This window comes from Notechis scutatus, chromosome 2 (assembly GCF_049901735.1).
Source record: "Notechis scutatus isolate UNSWTSFEM ecotype Mainland chromosome 2, rNotScu1.2, whole genome shotgun sequence".
In the NCBI taxonomy this organism is placed as follows: Eukaryota; Metazoa; Chordata; class Lepidosauria; order Squamata; family Elapidae; genus Notechis; species Notechis scutatus.
In genome coordinates this window covers 267,894,966-267,910,806 of record NC_142010.1, presented here as the reverse complement: position 1 = coordinate 267,910,806, position 15,841 = coordinate 267,894,966, and the positions used below count along the sequence as shown (strand labels likewise).

The following is a 15,841-nucleotide window of genomic DNA, read 5'->3' as shown; positions in this document are numbered from 1 at the left end:
GCTTAAACTTTGCACAGGCAAAGTTTGCAGGCGGAGGCGTCTTCCCGCCGAGGAACAGGAAGGGTTCCGCCTGGCGGGTGGTGGCGGCGGACTGCTTGGAGGAGGCGACCGGTGGTGCTCCGGGTTTCCCCTCTGCCGTGCAGCTCGGGGCCAGGTGCGGCGCCCGTGAGGAAAAAGGAAGCCGCAAGTTGCTGGGAAGTTGCTTGGGTGCTGGGAGCAGGCTTTTAAAGTGCCGCCCGAGCAGGACTGCCGAGCCGGAAGCGGGCACCAAGGCAGGGCAAGGCTCCACCAGCAGCGGCCTAGCTTTAGGTGGCTCAAGCAGCCCGCTCCAAGCAGCCTGCCCGCCCGCCAGGCGGAACCCTTCCCACTCCTCGGCCGGAAGATGCTCCCGCCTGCAAACTTTGCCTTTGCAAAGTTTAAGCCTGGAAGCCCGGAAAAAAGGGGGATCGGCGGGACTCACCTTCAGAGAGGTCGCACTCGAAGGTGATTTCGAACTCCTAGCCGAGGCCTTTGCAAAGTTCTTCTTTCTTTCCCACCCGAGAGCGCTCCGCACTGTTTTGCAGCTTTGGGGGCCACGCGGCGCAGGCAATCGCCACACCCAGCGATTTATTTTCAGGGCGGGCCGGATTGGACAGACCAGCGGGCCGGATGTGGCCCGCGGGCCGTGGTTGCCCACCCCTGTGCTAGGGTGTATATCCCTAACAACTACTCTTGCTGGTTCAAGATCAAAGTAAAACATCCCTGAATTGGAAGCTCACATCATGTGTTTGTTGTTCCAGCTGCACCAAATAAGACTGCAAAAAAGGCTCCAGTAGATGCTGGTTTGCCAACCATTCAGCCCTCAGCATGGCATGCTTTCACTGAAATGATAATCCAGACACTCTTGGGTTCAGGTGGCATTCAAGAGAGGAGAACTGGAGTGCAAAAGACCATTGACTTGAGGGGTGCAGAAGATGACACACGGGTATATTTTTCTGGATGTGCAAGAAAAATGCCTTTAATCAACACCAGAACTTCCACTCTGATGGAGCTGATTGACTGGTCTGAAGGTGTAGATGAGCCACCTTGGAGGTGCAAAGTGACCACAGAGGAAATAAAGAAGTTCATTGACGAACCAATGCAAGTACCCCAGTGGCCCTGTCATGCCCAATCAACAGATGTGTGAAACTGGTCAAAGAAACAGCAAGCAGGGTGGAGACCCAGGAGAAATGGGAGGATTATGTCAGAGGCCAAGAAGCAAGTGAGCGGCTCATGCCGAAGAAGGAATCAAAACAAGACTTGAGGAAACTCGCTTAAACATTTTTGTAAGTCAGATAATTGCTTTCTGATATTAGTTTATGATGCATGGATTGTTTTTTGTTTAGCTAAATAAGATTCATGCAGAAAAAAAACCAACTTTTGTAGCACAAGGTGTAATTCTGAGAAGATAAACAGTACTTGGATTACAAAAAACTTTTGTGGGGTATATGATCAGACATGGATTTACCATAACAAGCTAAATATCGTGCAATTGCAAAAATAATAGCAGATTTGAATTCTTAGTGTAAAAATACATGCTTTTAGAACCCCTCACTGAAAAAAAATTGCAAACATTATTTTTCACCCCATTAAATGACACACACAACACGGCTGCAGAGGATCTCTTTGTCCAGCTATCCTGAAGGACAACCAGTGGTCACAGCTGTGGCTACGAGGAATCACTGCGTTGCCCACAAAGCTCATAACAACGGTCGATGCTTTCCTCTTCCCATCCTGTCCCTGACCGGCCCTAGACAGACATAAAGGGGGGATGGCCGAGTGGGGCTGGACTGCAAATCCCACAAAAGTGTTGCGGCTGGACAGGTTGTCCTGGCTCGGAAGTACACTCCCCTTTTGGACCTGAAGGGACCCACATACCCCCTTCTGATGCCCCCTCCTCTCCCGCAGGGCCCTCCATGAAGCAGCCACAATAAAGAGCGGTGGAAGCACAGCCACCCTCCTCCATTAGGATCTAGAACAGTGAGGGGGAACCTGGGACACGTGTGCCATTTTGGGTGACACGCCCGACCTCTGGGCCCTTTGGAAGTCATACGAGAAGGTCTTGCTCTCGCACAGCCTCCCAGGTGTCCAACCATTGCGCAAGGGTTCTCATGCGACTTTCTGATGCTCCCGAGGCAGCAGGGCCCTCATGGGAGGCTTCAGAGGGTCCAGGGGGAGGGTGAGTCCAGGCAACAGGAACGTCCAGAGAGGCCTCTTTGGCCCAAGGTGGGTGGGATGACACACCAGCAGAGTCACGGAAGGTGTTTTCTCAATTTTTGAGATTCTGAGTCCAAAAGGTTCATCCTCATGGATCTAAAATCCAGCTAACCTTCTCAACCTGCCCAACTTGTGGCTCTTGCTGCAATGCCCGGTGCCCAAGGAAGGGCCCTGGCCAGGACAGCTGGTCATCCGTCCCTGCAGCAACTTCCACGCTCTTCCCTGCCAACAGCCATGGGGCATCTCTGAACCCCGGCCTAGTAAGGATTGGGGGCATTTATTACTAGAGTGAGGCTCCCCCTGGCCTAAGCCCCACTCAGTTTCCCTCAACCGGGCATCCCTCCGCAGTGGGAGAGGGGCAGGGTGGGGGGCTTACCATCAGCTCGGGCTCGAATCTCCTTCTGGCCAAAGATGCTGCCGCCACCAGCCCCCGTCTCTGACATGGCAGAGAAAAACAGCGGTTCATCCTCCTCTTGCCCACAGGTGGGCACCTCCCTGAAGGCGGCGGCTCTTCTGGCATCTTCACCTTCGGAGCACGCCAATGGCAGGGGTGGGAGGATCTGGCTGTGCCGTTCCTGACTCTCCAGAAAGACGGAGCTGTCCTTCTGGCCCTCGGGGATGGGCGAGAACTCCAGGGACGAGTCCCGGCTGGTCCGAATGGGTGGCGAGGAGCCGTTCTTCTTCCGGCCCTTGGCCAGCTCCACGAAGGAGGTCACTCGCTTGGGAGGGGAGCTCTGGAGGGCCAAGGAGGGGCTGTCGCTCAGCTTGACTGGGCAGCTCAGCATGCGCTCCAGGGAGCCCAGCCGGCTGGAGGGGCTGCTGCGGTCCAGGTGACGGTCGTAGCTCCGTGAGCGCTGCCTGCCCGCGGCCAGGCTGGGCGGGGAGACGTTGATGTAGACCTGTCCTTCGATGGCATTTTTGTCCGACTCCTCCTGGGACTCCTCATCCCGGGACCCCTCCATGTCACTCTCCCCAGGTCTCTGGAAGAGGTAGTACTCGGTGGGCTGGAGGGGGCTGCCCCTGGCCTGCTCCTCAGAGCAGCTGGTGATGGAGGAGCCAGGGGGGCTGGGGGAGGACTGGGAGGACAAGTCGCACGTCACCAGCTTGTAGTAGTTCTGGGTGGCCACCACGAGCCGCGCCTGGCTCTGGAAGCAGGCGGTCAGGTCAGAGCCATCGGACGGGCACGGATCGCAGAGCGGTGGGTAGGAGTTGCAGTTGGCATCCAGGACAGGGGAGGAAGGGTGGTGGCACCCGCAGGACTTCCCCGGCCCCTCCAGATCCTGTAGCTCTCCGGGCATCTTGGATTCGTGGGAAGAGGAGTGCAGATCGAGGTAAAAGGCAGCCATGTCTGATTGGCTGCCCGAAGAGGAGTCGCAGGACAAGGGGCCGGAGTTCAGGTTGGTGTGAGGGTGGCCGTGCCGCCTCTGGTAGAGGGTGCTGAAGTTGACCAGGATGCCATCGGAGCTGTTGCAGGAGGAGTCACTGACATAGCCCATCTGCTGGTCCAGGGGCTCCGACTGGCTCGAGAGGCTGTAGCACCGGCAGCGCTGCAGTTCGGAGGTGGAGCAGCTGCACGTCCGGCTGCGGACGGCCTCTGGGTTGTTCATCAGCTCATCTGACTCGCTGGCCCACTCCTGCTCCAGGGAGAGGCTGGAGGGGTCCCCACGGTGGCAGCTGTACTCGTCTAGCTCCATGCATTCTGCCACCAAGTAGCCCTTGTCCTGAGCCTCCTCATTGGCTGCCAGGCCAGCGTGGCCTTCCACCGGGTCCACCCGCTGGCTGCCATCCCAGGGCCTCACCACAGGGCTGCCACCATGCAGATGGAAGGGGGGCAGCGCCGGCTCGTGCAGGCGGAAGGCAGACCGGCCATCATGCAGATGGAAGGACTTCTGCTCCGAGTCGTCCTCACAGAGATCCCAGGCCTCGCCGTCCTTCAGCAGGAAGGGGTTCTGCCGCCGGGGGGCTGCAGGGACAGCCAGTGTGGGGGAAGGGCTCTGCCCACCCACCGGCTCCTCTTCCGGAGCCCCGTCGGAAGCTCTGAGGAGGCTGCTGTAGACCAGCGAGTCTGTGTGCAGGAGGGTCTTCTCGGGGAGCGAACTGGCCCGCCTGACCCCCAGGTCGAAGGGAAAGAAAGGGTTGGTGCGCTGGGCGGTGCTGCCGCACTGCCGGTCCGGCACCTGGCAATGCACCAGCGGAATATGGTGAACGATCAGGGTTTCTCCTGTCAGCTTGGGGGGGCTATCCATCTTCGGTCCCATTCGCCAGGGCACCTGCGGCATTGGAGCTACCCATTGATGGGCCCTGGGGGACAGAGCGGGCTGGCAGAAGGCGCCTCCTCAGGGCAGCCCAAGACCTGGCGGAGACAAAAAGTTCAGCTTTCAGCCCCTGGCCCCACCCCCGGCCGTATCTCGGAGGACCCCCCAGCAGCCCCTTCCCAGGACTTTCACCCAGGAATCTCCCACGGGGTGGGGATGGGCAATTATTCTGCAGGAACTTCTCCACAGAGGCGGCTCACCAAGCAACATGGGCAGCCCCCCCCTCCCCCCGCTTGCTGGGTGCCCCCCTTTCACACGGGGGTGGGGGTGGGGTGGGCGAGGGGTTTCAAAACCTCATCTGGAGACTCTGGCTTACGACCTGGCTCAGGAGCCGGCGGGGTCTTTGGGCCCATCTACCCTGCCCTGGGTGAGGCAGAAACCCCATCCTAACCCAGCAAGGAAGAGATTGGTGTGCAATCCGATGTGGTTGCACTCGGCATTCTCACAGGAGGGAGCACAATGTGTGTGTGTGTGTGTGTGTTACACTCACAGGGGTGTTGAGGCAATGGGAGCTGGAAGCCCAAAGTGTATGGGAGGGAAGACCAAGCGTAGTTGTGGGTCTCTTTGCCACGGGAAGAGCTGAGCCTTCTCCCTTGGAGCCCTTCACAGCAGCCACGGGGGCGGGGGGGGGGTGACGGACAAGCAGGGGGCTTCGCTTCTGCCTTCCTGCTCCAGGACACTGGCTGGCCAGTTAGAAAGAGGTTGCTGGAATGACGCTCAAGGGCCAGACCCGGGAAGAAGACCCCGTCTTGCTCTCCATCACCACAGCTTCCATGAGTCACCAACTCAGATAAACAAATCTTCACACTAACTAAACAAACTAATCGTCTCCTGCAAACCCCACTCCCGTTTTGCTCCTTTTTTCCCTATGGGAGGGGCCTTTCACCATCCACCTGGGCCTTTACTCCCAAGTCGAACCTTGTTCCTCAACTGTTCCCTTTGTCTGGCAACTCTGCGCATGCACACACCGGGAACAGGCTCCAGCTGTTCTTCTTCCCCACTCATCTCTGACTCCAAAGGCAGCTGATAACTGTCAGGCGGCCCTGGCCCCGTCTCTGCCTCTGACACAGAGCCCTTGTCAGAGCCTGGGAGAGAGGCCCAAGCTGGCTGACCGTGGGCCAGTCACTCCCTCTCAGCCCTGGAAAGCAGGCAAGGGCAAACCCTCCTGAACTCTTGCCCACAAAAGAGCACAACCACCACAACAACATTCTCTTTGTACGACACCCAGGAGGGTCACACAGAAGGTGCCCAAAGTCATTGGATGGTGACATGGGAGGCATAAATACAAGAAGTGAAGGAAACGAGGCCACCCCAGACCTTCCCGTGGCAGCTGCCAGATTTCCTGGCCCGACCTCGGAAAGGAGCCACGTGCTTCCGTGGAGCCTGGCTGGTCTCTGGCCAGGAAGTTCTGCTGTGATGGAGCAATCCGAAGGCCCCCTGGGCATGAAGAAAGGGGCAGAGCCTTGAGAGCCCTTCTGGGCCCGGCCATTATCTTGGTTCCCCTCAAGCCGGGCGGAGACTTGGCCATGCTGGAGCTGCCAGCTTTTGGGTCCCTGGGACTTGTCAGAAGCCAAAACAAATGGGAGGAAACCCCCTTTCCCCAGGCTGCCTGCCCTGCTGGATTGGGGCTTTCGCTGAGAAAAAAACAGCTGCTAGGTTTGCGCTGACCAAAACCAAGAGTGGCCCCTGGAGCCCCTTCCCACCCGCTTCCCAGGTCCTTTCAGCCCCCATCGGCTGCCCCAGGTAGGGCCACCCGGAGAAACCCCCCCTCTTCGCACTGGTCCCTTCCTATCCGTTTGGGGAGCTGAACAAGCGGGGTCGCGTCTGAAAGGTTTTCGGGCGCTGAGCTCAGAAAGAGCGAAGCCTTTAGGAGGCAGAGCAAGGTTAAAGGTGGGGGGGAGGGCGCAAAGGGAGAAAGGTATCACAACGCACCACACGCACCACACCCCAAGGCACCACACCCCAAGGCTGACCAAGAGGGCCACCCTGGCCTCCCCCTAGAACCAGGACTCTCTCTCTCTCTCTCTCTCTCTCTCACACACACACACACACACGCAGACAGAGCGAAAGAGCCTAAATGGAGCTCTCCCTTCCTCTGTCGAAAGCTGAACCGCCAGAGGCTGCACATTTTTCTTGCGTGAGGAGACTGGGGGGGGGAAAGCCCCCTTCACCCCTGTCCCTTTTGTGGGTAGTGGGGCTTCCCTTCTCACCTGCAGCATCCCGTGTTACTTTCCACACTCCGCCTAGTAGCACCCCATGGGATGAGGCCCCCCCCTCAAAAAAACTCTCCACTCTGTGTCAGAACAAAAAGAGAATTTGGCCCTCCTGCCCAAATTGTCTGCTAGAGACCCCCCCCCCCGCCTTCAACAATGGAGGCCACCTTGAAACGTCTCTCTTCGAGAAACAAAATGCATGTGGACGAGGGAGGAGGAAGGTCCACGAGGCAGAAATCGGGAGGCGCCTGGCAATTTGACGAAGAAGCAGCAGCTTCCGTGCGTTCTGGTGCTCTCTGGGCTTGGCCGTTTTCTTGCAGGCATTTCATTACCCAACTAGACAACATCACCCATGCTAGGAGGGAGTGGGCTGCTCCGCTCTCTGTTTATACACAAGTGGCTCGCTCTGTTAGGAGTTGGCGGGGCTGTTGCTTTCTCCTTTTTAACTCCTCGGTTAGGCTGCAGTTTACTGCTAGCTTGTTTGCAGTATTGCTTCCTGCTAGGTGTAAACCTCTGCTTATCTGGGTGTCGACCGCAGGCCAGGAGGCGTTGTGGTCTTTCATCTGTTTGCTTTGCTCTAGGGAGGAAGCAGCAGCTTCACCAAGGAAGCACCAAGAAGAAAATAGCCCCACCAACACTGACGGGGCAAGTCATTAGCACATAAAACAGAGAGCAACCTCCCCTCCCTTCCAACACTGATGATGTTACCCAGTTGGGCCATGAAACGTCTGCAAGGAAACCGCTGAGCTCAGAGAGCCCCAAGGACGACGCCACAATAGCTGATGTCTTCAAGATGTTTGTGGCTCAGAAAAGAGGCCACCCGAATCCTGTTTTTTCACCAAGCAAGCTAAGCCCAAGCCAACCTTTGGGAAAAGGGCAGGGCTGCAATTCCCAAAGACCGAATCCCCTCCTGGATTCCTGTCTGGGGAAGACAAAGTCTACAGCAGGAGGAGGAGGAGGAGGAGGAGGAGGAGGAGGAGGAGGAGGAGGGAGGAGGAGGAGGGGAGGAGGAGGAGGAGGGAGATTTCCAGACACCGCCATGGAGGACACCTGTGTGGTTGCTAAGACTCGGCCACAACTGGAGGACACATCAGCAAGAAAGGCCCCAGCCCTGGGCAGATTCAGCTACGGTGGCTGCCCCCTCCCAGGCGTTCCCAGGATGCCTCTGTCCGGCCAGCAGGTACGGTGCCCCAGATTGGCCTGACCCCCAGCCCCTCCCTCCCTCAGCTTCCCTAGTGGCTCCCTGGGCAGAGGGGAGAGCCCAAACGCCAGGAAAACACCAGGGGGCTTCTGGGATGCCCCGTCTTTGGGTCAGCCCAAAAGCCAAGCAAGGGGGCAGTTCTGTCATGGTCAGAGCTTAGGAAGCCCCACCCCTCAAGGGGCACAGACGGGGGGGGAGGGGGGGACGGGACTCCCAGGCCCACAAGTGCCAGAGAAGAGAAAGGAGGGAGGGAGGGAGGGAGCTGTCATTTCCAGACCACTCTGGGAGGCTCCTGGGTCACCCCTGGCAAACCCAACTTCAAGGGCATCTTTCCCAGCCCTGGCTGCCCACACGGGGAGCAAACGGCCCTGGGCCTTCCCATCCGTGGCCCGGAAAAGGCCAGGCAACTCCATGGAACAGCCACGCTGCTCTGGGGCAAGGAGGGCTGGGGCCCTTCCTTCCTTCCTTCCTTCCTTCCTTCCTTCCTTCCTTCCTTCCTTCCTTCCTTCCTTCCTTCCTTCCTTCCTTCCTTCCTTCCTTCCTTCCTTCCTCCCTCCCTCCCTCCCTCCCTCCACTTCACTGTGCCATCATTCTCTGTTGCCTCCAGAGCTCCCGGGAGGAAGGACATCACTAAGGACGGGGAAGCCCCTTCCAAATGCCACTGTTGGTGCCAAGAAACCCAGGTTGGCGCTTGGCCGAGCTCCCTGCCCTGGAAAGCGCCTGGGCCCACCTGTCGCCCAGGAGCAGCGAGATTCCCGCTCTGCCCTCTTAGGACAGGAGCAAGCGGGGGGGCTCCTGGCTCGTGCTGAGTCACTGTTGCTAGGAGTGACCAAGCCCACATAGCCCCCCGACACCCCCTTGAGACCGCCTGGGACTGGAAACCCCCAGGCAGACATGCCTCCTCACCCCAGGAGGGCCCTGGCCCACGCCTTCCCCCTGCCCCTCTTGGCGCCAGCCCCACCCCTTTCTTAAGCGGGGGGCTCCAGAACCGCCCGTCCAAGGGCAGATATTCCACGCAGGCTGCGGCCTCTTGCCCTCCCCTCCCCTCTGCTGCTGCTCAGCCCAGCCCTGGCTGCTCATTTCGGCCCAGGGTTCCTTGGCCTCCCCCCATTTCAACATGGCAGCTTCTCCCTCTCTTTCCCCTCCGGCTTCTCTCTGAAAAGCTCAGCACATCCGGCTGCTTCAGCCACTGGGGAGGACGGGGAGGGGAAGGCAGCCATGCCAAGCTGGAAAAGGCCCAGCTGCAGAGGGAGGGAGGGAGGGAGGGAGGGGGGGGAGATGGGGAGGGGGGACTCCGACCAAGCCTCATCATTTGAGCCTGTCAAGCAGAGGGAAGCCCTGGGGGCTTCACACCCTCCCTGCGTCCCATTCTGTCACTCTGCAGAGCGCAAAGCCTAGGCCGGGGGAGGAGGAGGAGGAGAGAAACTGCCATGGGGAACATCCCAAGTCCTGCAAATGTTTCCTCTCCCCCAAGAAAAAAATCTCCCCCCTACAAAGCTGCCTTCCTTTGGTGCAGCTGACCAAGGCCCCTCCCCAAGGAGGGAAGAAGGGGGACCTGCTTCCTCCCCAGGGCAGGAGGGGGGCATGCAAGGAAGGAGAGAGAGTGTCTCCCCCCCCCCCACTGCTAGAGCGTTGTCAAGACCGGGCTCTCTGCTGAAGATGACACAATGCCCCCTCCCGCCTCCAACCACCTAGCAACATCATGGCGCCATGGGTTGCGCTGCCCTCCTGCCCACCTCCAAAGCTTCCCCCCATCTCTCTGGACAGTGCCAAGGGGGGGCAGGCTCTGTGGGACAAGCCAGCCTGGAGCAGCCCCTCCTTGTGGCATCAGGCAAAACAGCCACAGGCTGGACGTGCCTCGGATAGCAATGCAGGCAGGGAAGGCCGGCCTGGTTGAGGGGGCCCCTCCTTGCCTCTTCCCGCCCCTCGGCTGACCCAGCTTTGGCTCTCGTGCAGCTCAGGGCTGTTGCTTCGGTGCCCAGCGGACTCACCCCCCTCTTCCCAGCCCCCAGCAGAGAAAGCCTGGCCAGGCTGAGGCCTCTACGGGGAGGGGAGACTGGCTGGCTGCACCCCCTCGCTCTCTGAAACCTTCCTAATCCGTGAGAGGGTTGCCCCACACAAGCAGGCCCCTCTGGCACGGAGCCCCCGCATAGCCCTCCCTGGCGGGTCAGAGGGGCCAGGGCAGAGGCCCACCCTCTGGCAGGCAGGGAAACAGCCCCTCTGAACAGGGAGGGCAGCCCCCAGTCGGGGCCAACTGGGCTGAGCCCCAAGAAGCCCGGCTCTCGATTTCAGGGGAGCCCGCCTGCGGTGCCAGTCACCCCCAGCCATGTCACCACTGGGGCTGCCACCTTGGCACAAGCAATGCCCCCACTGCAGCCCGACCAGAGTGGGGGCTGGTGGTGGGGAGCAGCTACTCAGCTCCTGTGACCCATGTCGGTTCACTGCCTCGAATCCTTCCCTGGCACTTGCACCTGCCCGGGGGCACCGGGGCAGGCAGAGGCCTGCAGGCACCCTCTGGCCAATGGGGGGCTGGCAGGGCTTGGGGCAGAATCCCTCTGCATGCAGCTTCCAAAGGCTGGGAAGCGTTTCCAGGGAAGCTGGGGGGGGGACGTGACCCCATAGAGAGAGAGCAGGGGCTCAGCTGGCTCACATGGGGACCTTCCCTGGCCCACCTCGGCCCACCCAGCAGGCTGAACACGAAAACGGGTTTCAGAGCGGAACTTCCTTCAGCAGCGTCCAGACTTCCTGAACTTTGGAGCTGGAAGGACAGAGGTCAGCCCCTTCAGTGGGGTCCCCCCCCCCAAGTTTCCACTGCCACAAACATCTCCTTGTGGTCTCCCATCCAAGTCCTAACCAAACCCAACTCAGTGTCTTCCTCAGACAAACTTAACTAAGGGCTGTTGCTAGAGGCAACAGTCGCCCCTGACCACATTAACAGCCCGAAGGGTAACTGGCAAACCACAACACAGAAAATCAGGACGGGACGGGGGGTGGGGTGGGGGTGGGCAGTTCTGGGTTGTGCAACCCGGCCTGAAAGCGGCTACAGCACAGAAGGCCCAACCGGGAGCCCGCAGGAGGGGCCTTTCCAGCCTGAGAAAGCGGCGCCCGCCCCTCGGGTCCGCTGAGCAGAGGCCTTTCCGGCCTGGAGACTGACAGCTGGAGGGGCCCCGAGACTATCTAGCCCAGCCCTTGCTCCCTGTAGCCATGGGAAAGGCAGCCTCGCCACCCGGTGGCCGCCCCATCCCTCGGTCATGCCGGTCCCGACTGAAGAGGGGCGACCAGGGGCCACTCGCCACCGCCCTCCCCGCTGCTTGCCCGAAGGGGCGCTTCCCTCCGCGGGCGACGGAGCAGAGCGGGCCCCTCTTGGCCGAAGCCCCGCCGCTCGAGCCCGGTCTCCCTCCCTCCCTCCCTCCCTCCCGCGGCGGCGGCGGCGGCTCCTCCGGCGCAGCATCTTCCTTCGTCGCGGCGCAGAGCCCGGCCGGCCCGAAGGCGGCAACGGCGTCCCCGAGCCCGGCTCCGCAATGGCGGCGCAGACACGCCCTGAGCAGCCGCGCACAAAGGCGGCCGCCGCCGCCGCCGCAGCGCTCAGCCGCCCGCCCCGGCTCCCCGCCCGCCGCCGCCGCCGCCGCCGCTCCCTTCCGCCGACCGCCAGCCCCAGCGGCCGCCGCCCCGCCGCTGCCCTCCTGCCTGGGGCGCGCCCGACCCCGCCTGGCGCTCACTTCGGTCTGCGGCGCTGCCTCCGGTGCGGGCGCGACCGGCTCTGCTGCTGCCGCCGTCGCCGCCTCCTCCTCCTCCGCCGCCCGGCGGCTCAGCTTCGCATCCGGGCAATGCGGCGGGGCTGCGCAATCCCGCTCCGCCGCCCCCGCCCCCGCCGCCGTTACGTCGCGGGCCGGCCCACAGCTCGCCGCCGCCGCCGCCGCCGCCGCGCAGCCTCGCCAGCGGAACGGGCGGCCCCGCCGGAGGCTCAGCCGGGCCCGGGCAGCGCAAAGGCGCGGGGAGCGAGGCGGCCCCGACGCTGCGGCATTGATGCGGCGACTGATGGCCGCCGGCCTGGCCGGGAGAGGCGGCGGGGAGGCTCCCGAAACGTCCCCGCTGCCGCCCGCAGAACTCCGCGGCCCTCGGCCCGGGCAGCTGCCCCACGAGGCTCCTCTCGGCGGGAGAAGGGCCGGCCCTCCTTTGCGGGGGGTCTCGGCCCAGAACGGCGGTCGGGAGAAGAGCCTGTCAGCCTGTCGCGGGGGTCCCGCGGAGCGCGAAGGGGGCAGGCCGGGGAAAGGGGGCGGCCGGAATTACTTGGGGGTCCTCCGACTCTGCAAGGGACGAGGGGCCTCCCGTTGCTGTGGAAGGAAGCCCGGGAAGCAAAAAATCCCCGTGAATGTTAAAGCTCAGCCGGCAACTGAGCCAACTGACAGCCAAGAAGGAAGGAGGGGTCCGGTCCTTCCTTTCCTCCCTGCCCCAGGACCGAGGGGGAGCGGGTGTAGGAGGAAGGCCAGCCCAGCCCAGGCTCCCAAGGCCAGAGAGTTCCATGGCGGGAGGGAAGTCAGTGGGCCGGAGGGGTGAATGAGCGCAGGAGCTGGGATACCTTGGAGGGCACCCCACTTCTAAACCGCCCGGAGCCCCTGATTTGTGGGGTCTTGAGAAAGATAGAAATGCTGCTGATCCTTTAACTTTGGCTGGCCGGGAAAAGCAGAACCCACAAGGGCTCCAGAAGCTCCATATTTATTTATTATTAAATTTACATGCCACCATTTCTCTGTTATAGCGACCCTGAGCAGCTTCCGCTATGATAAAAGATTTAAAAGATAATACAAACCAATTACAATTATAGACCTAAAATCAAAGGACGGGCAAAATGGCCTCCTAGCCCCTCAGCTACCCCCCCACAAAGCACAGCGGGTAGCCAGGCAGCAGAGCCAGGATGGAAGGCTCTCCCAGGAGGGAGGGGGGGCTCCCCTCCAGTGGAAAGGCATTCCAGAGGGTGGGGGCCACAGCAGAAAAGGCTCCCCTCTTGGAGCCTGCCCCTCAAAATCCTTTGGCAGACAGGATCCGCAGAAGGCCTCTTCCACCACCTGCAGTTTTCTTTCCAGGGCCTGGGGGGGGGGGGAGGACGCAGCTGCCCTTCCCTGCAGAGAAGCCCCCTCCCCGAAAGACTAACTCAGGCAGGGCTGCTCAGGGCTTCAGTTTGGAGCAAACTGGAAAGCCGAACGGAGTCACTGAACTGGATCCCTCCCAATCTATTTTGAAGCTTTCCTGAATTAGTCTGGGAAATCAAATTGATCCACAGATCTTTCCAAAATGAAGCATCAGTTTGACCTTCCCAATCAGCTGAATCAGACCGAAGATTCAAACAGCAATTGCAGCCGATCTGCAGCCGCCCCGCCCCGCCCCTCAAGACAGAGAGAGAGGCAGCGGGTGCAAATCCAGGCACCGATTCAGGCCCCTAAGTGGCAACCCTGGGCAACTCCTATCAGGACCGAAGATGAATGATGGAGGCAGCCCAGGAAGGAGAGGAGAAGAGAACCAGGGACCGGACTGAGACCCCCCCACCCCCCAGGATCAGCCCTGCCTGCCAACCCAGACTCCCCAACTCTGCCATTGGCTCACAATCGGTCAGCAGTGCCCTGCTCCATGTGACGGAGGGCCAATCTCTGTGCACAAGACTATGTGGGCTGAAATCAGCCACCGCGACTGGCCGCATCCAAAAATGGAGGAGGGGTATTTCATTGACCCCAAATCAGCCACCCCCAAGAGATCCCGGTCGTGTCACGGCTGCCTACGCTCCATGCAGCGTGGTGTGCTTTCCACTGCTTTGTCCTCACAGCCACTCAGCCGCTCAGGAGCCTCCCCTTCCACACACCCCCTGTGCAAGAACAGGGCTGGCCCGGCAAAGTGGACTTGATCGACGGCATGACCAGGAGGGAGCCACGTCCGGCTTCACAGGCACCCGGGCAAGGCCAGCCAGGGAGTCGCCAGGGCCGATGCCAGCAGGATGGGGAACTGCAGAAGAGGAACAAAGAGAATCCCCACAGAAGGGACCTGGCCTCTCGCTGCCTTCTTCTGAACTGGCACCGAGGGCAAGGGAGCCCAGGGCAGGGTGGCTCCGTCGGGCATTTGCCGCCAGAAACCCAGGGAGGGAAGGAAGGAAAGCCAGCATTCCCCTCTTGGGCTGGGGGCACAGGAAGGCATCCTTCAAGGATAGGCAAGGCATCGTTTATTGCCTGGCAACAGGCCCTGATTGGCTGGCTTGGCTCGGTGCCTGGCTACTGGCCGCCAAGGCAGGCACTGATTGGCTGGCAGTTCCTGGTGAGCAGCAGCCTTGAAATAAACAGGCCCGCCTCTCCACATCCCGGTGCCTGACCCAACACCACCAGGCAGCCAGCCGGGCATCTTGGCTGGACTTTGGGCAGGGTGGGGGAGGGCGGGAAGGGAAGGGCAGGAGGGGCAGAGCCCTTCTCTAAGCTGATGGCTCAACTTACTGCTCAAGGGACGGAAGTGACGCCTGCTTAAAAAAACCGAAAACAAGGTTTTCACCCCCAAAGGCAGCGGGGCAGGAAGGGGGAGGCCCTAAAGGCCACGGAGGGCCACGGCTTGGCCACAGGATCCCCGTCGGAGCCTCCAGCGCCTGCTCCAGAGAATCCCCACCTGCTTGCATTGGGTCCTTCAGTGGAGGGGTGTGACGGTCCCTCTTCTCTGGCAAAGGGGTGGTCCAGAAAAGCCCCCCCAAGCAATTCTCATCCTCCCCCACTCCCCCATGCAGAGGCAGCCTCCTCAATCTGCCACCCTCCTGTGCTCCCCCTCTCTAGGAAATGCTGGGGGCGCAAATAAAGACACAGAGCCCCCCATCCAGGGAACCGCTTGGGAGGTCTGCAGCAAATCCACCGGGCTCCCTGTGGCCCCACAACCAAGCAGCAGGACACACACCTCCACACCCCCGACCAGAGCAAACCGCAAGGACTGGGCCTCTGGGAGGGAACGGAGGGAGACCCTCCCTCCCATCCTGGAACTGGCTTCCCAGCACTCCCAGCCCTCCACCACGGAAGGAGCCCCCAATCTGCCCTGCAAGCCTAGGCGCCAGTGGCTGGAAGGGATGACGGGGGGGGGGGAGTCACAAAGTTAACCCAGCCGGAGCAATGCAAGAGGCGGCACCCGGGCTCTGCCAAGTACACAGGGAGCCAAAACTGGCATCCCCAGGGGACAAAGCACCTGCCCGCCTCACAAGGACACAGCCCACCCGTTCCCACCACACCCTGGCTTTGCCAGTAGAGCTAGGAGGGTGTGTGTGTGTGTGGTGTACCACTACAACGTGGCCTTTGTCTTCTCCTGACCAAGGTCCATTGCACTTTCTGGGAGGGGAAGTCCTCCAGGCGGCGGAAGGGTTTGTTGTCTTGACCTGGCCATGCCACCCTCTGCCCGCAGGCTCTCAGCTGAGCAAATCTACCTCCCCCAGAGCAAGGGGGTGACCACAGGCAGAGGTGGGATTCCGGCAGGTGTGCCGTCTCTCCCTGAAGCCGAATGGACTGTGGTCAGCCTGTGAAACCCAAGGCTGACGGAGAACAGAAGCCATGTCCTCAAGACCTCTTGGAAGAGTCGCTGGGTGCCAGGAGAGGAACGGGAAGCTGGCCAAAGAGACGGGATGAAGGCCACTGGGGACACGTCCCCATCGGAAGTGCCAAGGCCCAGCAGCCACTCCAACTTCTGGACCTCAAAGCAGCTTTTGCCATCATGAGGGGCCTCCCACCGTACTCCACCCCCTGCCTCATTATAATCTGGCCACACTGTCCTGGGAAGCCATGAAGGGAGGCAACGGAACCACCATTCACTGCCCAGGGTTCCCGTGAGGATTCCCACGGGCAGCCAGACTCCTGATCCTTGCAAATCTT

At 61.0% G+C, this 15,841-nt stretch overlaps 1 protein-coding gene across 1 annotated transcript in view; it reads right to left on the bottom strand.

Annotated features, from left to right (window-relative positions):
- Nucleotides 1-11,835, bottom strand: part of RUSC2 (RUN and SH3 domain containing 2) — a 33,055-nt gene extending 21,220 nt beyond the window's left edge. The window contains 2 exon segments of the mRNA XM_087958785.1: nt 2,612-4,588; nt 11,684-11,835. Coding sequence (XP_087814911.1) covers nt 2,612-4,514 — 1,903 coding nt within the window. The 5' untranslated portion in view covers nt 4,515-4,588; nt 11,684-11,835.
- Between the last annotated feature and the right edge of the window lie 4,006 nt (nt 11,836-15,841).